Source organism: Oryza sativa, chromosome 11, assembly GCF_034140825.1.
Source record: "Oryza sativa Japonica Group chromosome 11, ASM3414082v1".
NCBI lineage: Eukaryota > Viridiplantae > Streptophyta > Magnoliopsida > Poales > Poaceae > Oryza > Oryza sativa.
The window spans coordinates 16,217,566-16,219,942 of record NC_089045.1 but is presented as its reverse complement, the minus strand read 5'-3'; the positions used below and the strand labels follow the sequence as shown (position 1 = coordinate 16,219,942).

The 2,377-nt window shown below is 45.4% G+C and overlaps 1 protein-coding gene across 1 annotated transcript; it reads right to left on the bottom strand.

Annotated features, from left to right (window-relative positions):
- Positions 1 to 380: 380 nt before the first annotated feature.
- On the bottom strand, positions 381 to 1,091 carry LOC136354173 (uncharacterized). Its single transcript, XM_066305849.1, has 2 exons — positions 534 to 1,091; positions 381 to 413 (listed from the first exon to the last, which is right to left on the bottom strand). Exons 1-2 carry the CDS (start codon positions 1,089 to 1,091, stop codon positions 381 to 383), a joined length of 591 nt encoding a protein of 196 aa, XP_066161946.1.
- Positions 1,092 to 2,377: the final 1,286 nt, after the last annotated feature.

Sequence of the window (2,377 nt, the reverse complement as noted above, 5' to 3'; positions counted from 1 at the left end):
CCTCGTACTCTCCAAGGCGCATGCCGCACGTGCCGATCTTTTGTTCCGGTTGGTGTTACCAACCGGGACTAGAAATAGATCTTTAGTCCCGATTGGTAACACCAAACGGGACTAAAGATAATAGGGATCTTTTTTTCCGGTTGGTGTTACCAACCGGGACTAGAAATAGATCTTTAGTCCTGGTTGATAACACCAACCGGAGCTAAAGATAAAAAAAGTAGCTCTAACCTTTTGAACGGGACTATTGTGGATTTTGGCCGACCGACCAAAGATGGTTTCTACACCAGTGAAAGGACGTTGCCTCTATGTTGCTTGTGACACTTCATTATGACATAGATATAGAAGGAATTTTTTTTTGAGGAAAACAAGAGCTTTATTGATTATGTAATAACATTACAATCTTGCTTCAGAACCTGCATCACACAAGACGGGACATGGTCACGCCAAACCGCGCAATGTGCCGTCCGTTTAGCAAGTTGAGCCAGTTCATGAGCTACCCTATTACACTCTCGTTTTCTATGCTGAATACGCACTTCCTGAAGACTTCTCATTACAGCTTTTGCTGACCGAATAAGAAACGTCCATCTTGATCTCTCCTCATCTTCAGCTGTCATTCTTCCAATCACCGTGACACAGTCAGACTCAAGGATAATTGGCTTCCTTATCCACTCAGCTGCAAGCTTCATCCCCTCATAGCAAGCTAAAATCTCCACTTGTTCTGCATCTGCACATCGGTGTAGGTACTTCCAGGAAGACAATAAAGCCTTCCCTTCACTATCACGAGCAATCACACCGATCCCTCCTGTGTTATCTGTCATGGAGAAGGCTCCATCCACATTAATTTTTGCCCACCCCTCCGGAGGAGGTTCCCAGATTTGCAAACAATCAGCCTTCGTCACGCCCGGATTCTGATTCAGCCTCCCAGGAACCTGAGCAGCACATTTTCCTTTTGGGTCTTCCTTTTGTCGGATCGGGAACAGGAGCTGGACATAACTCTGTAGGAACCGAATTGAACCAGAGATTGTCAGAGTGCCAGTGTCATGAACGGAGTTGTTGCGAAGATGCCAAGCTCTCCACAGCATCAGCAGCATCTGGGCTTTATTCCTCATATCTAGAGTATCCAAAAGAAGAAGCAGCCAATCTGGTCCTTGTCTAACGAATTTGTCTTCTGGAGGAATCGGCCAGAATGCCCGCAACTCATCACGCAGAGCTTTTGCTTTTGTACAAACCACAGTAGCATGGAAACCATCCTCACGGGGGGCACCACAGACCTCACATCGAGCACTTGGCACTATGTTGCGCTTCTGCTTATTGTGTTGGGTAGGTAGTCTTTCCACTGCCAACCTCCAAGCAAAAATGCAAACCTTTTGTGGTACTTGAGCAGACCAAATATTCTTCCAAAGCACTCGGTCGCCATTTCCATTCGAGCTGCATGCACCAGCCTCGTTTGCACGGTGTTCTTCAGCCAGTCCCAGTTTATAAGCACTGCGAACAGTGAAGACTCCCAATCGCTCCGGATGCCATGCCAGAAAATCGTCAGTCGGGGACTCTGGTAATTTAATTTTTAGGATTTCATCTACATAGGGTGGATAGAAGATTTGTCGAATTAAACCTTCATCCCACTCCTGATTGTTTGGTGACACCAGGTCAGCTACCCATTTCAGACATGTTCTTGTTCGTTTTCCAGTTACTCTCAGCTGGTGATCCCTAGGAATCCAATTATCCCGCCAAATATGCAACTGGTCACCCTTTCCAATTCGCCAGATTATTCCTTTCTTTAACAATTCCAAACCATGGCATATGCCTCTCCACACTTCCGAGGAGTCAGTGGGGAATACTGTATCAATTAAATGGCCATTGGGAAAGTACCTTGCTTTCATCAACTTGGCACAGAGGCTATCAAGGAATTGAATCAGACGCCACGCTTGTCTTGCTAGAAGAGCTTGGTTAAAGATTTTCAAGTCCTTAAAGCCAATTCCTCCCTTACTCTTTGGTTTAATAAGCTGCTGCCAGGATGTCCAATGCGTTTTTCTCCGGTTCTTTTCTTCCCCCCACCAGAATTTCCTGATCATCTTCATATAGTCCTCACAGAAACCAGATGGCAATTTAAACACATTCATCACATATGTAGGGAGAGCTTGTATTACTGATTTAATGAGGACCTCCTTGCCTCCCATAGATAAGAATTTCTCAGCCCAGTCAGAGAGCCTTTTCATCAATCTGTCCATTAAGTACTGATATTTTCCTGCTTTCATCCTGCCCGATGGCGTAGGGAGCCCCAGATATTTGTCCTTAAAAGTATTTTGTTGGACCTGCAGGACTGACTTGATGGCCTCCTTCATCTGTTCAGGACAATGTTTCCCAAATAGTAACGAAC

What these genes read in the sequence shown, in the direction of transcription:
- LOC136354173 (XM_066305849.1), bottom strand. Translation starts at nt 1,091, where the DNA reads ATGCTGCTGATGCTGTGGAGAGCTTGGCATCTTCGCAACAACTCCGTT. An exon ending in TAATGAGAAGTCTTCAGGAA is followed by an intron (nt 414 to 533) that starts GTGCGTATTCAG and finishes TGTGTGATGCAG; the next exon opens with GTTCTGAAGCAAGATTGTAA.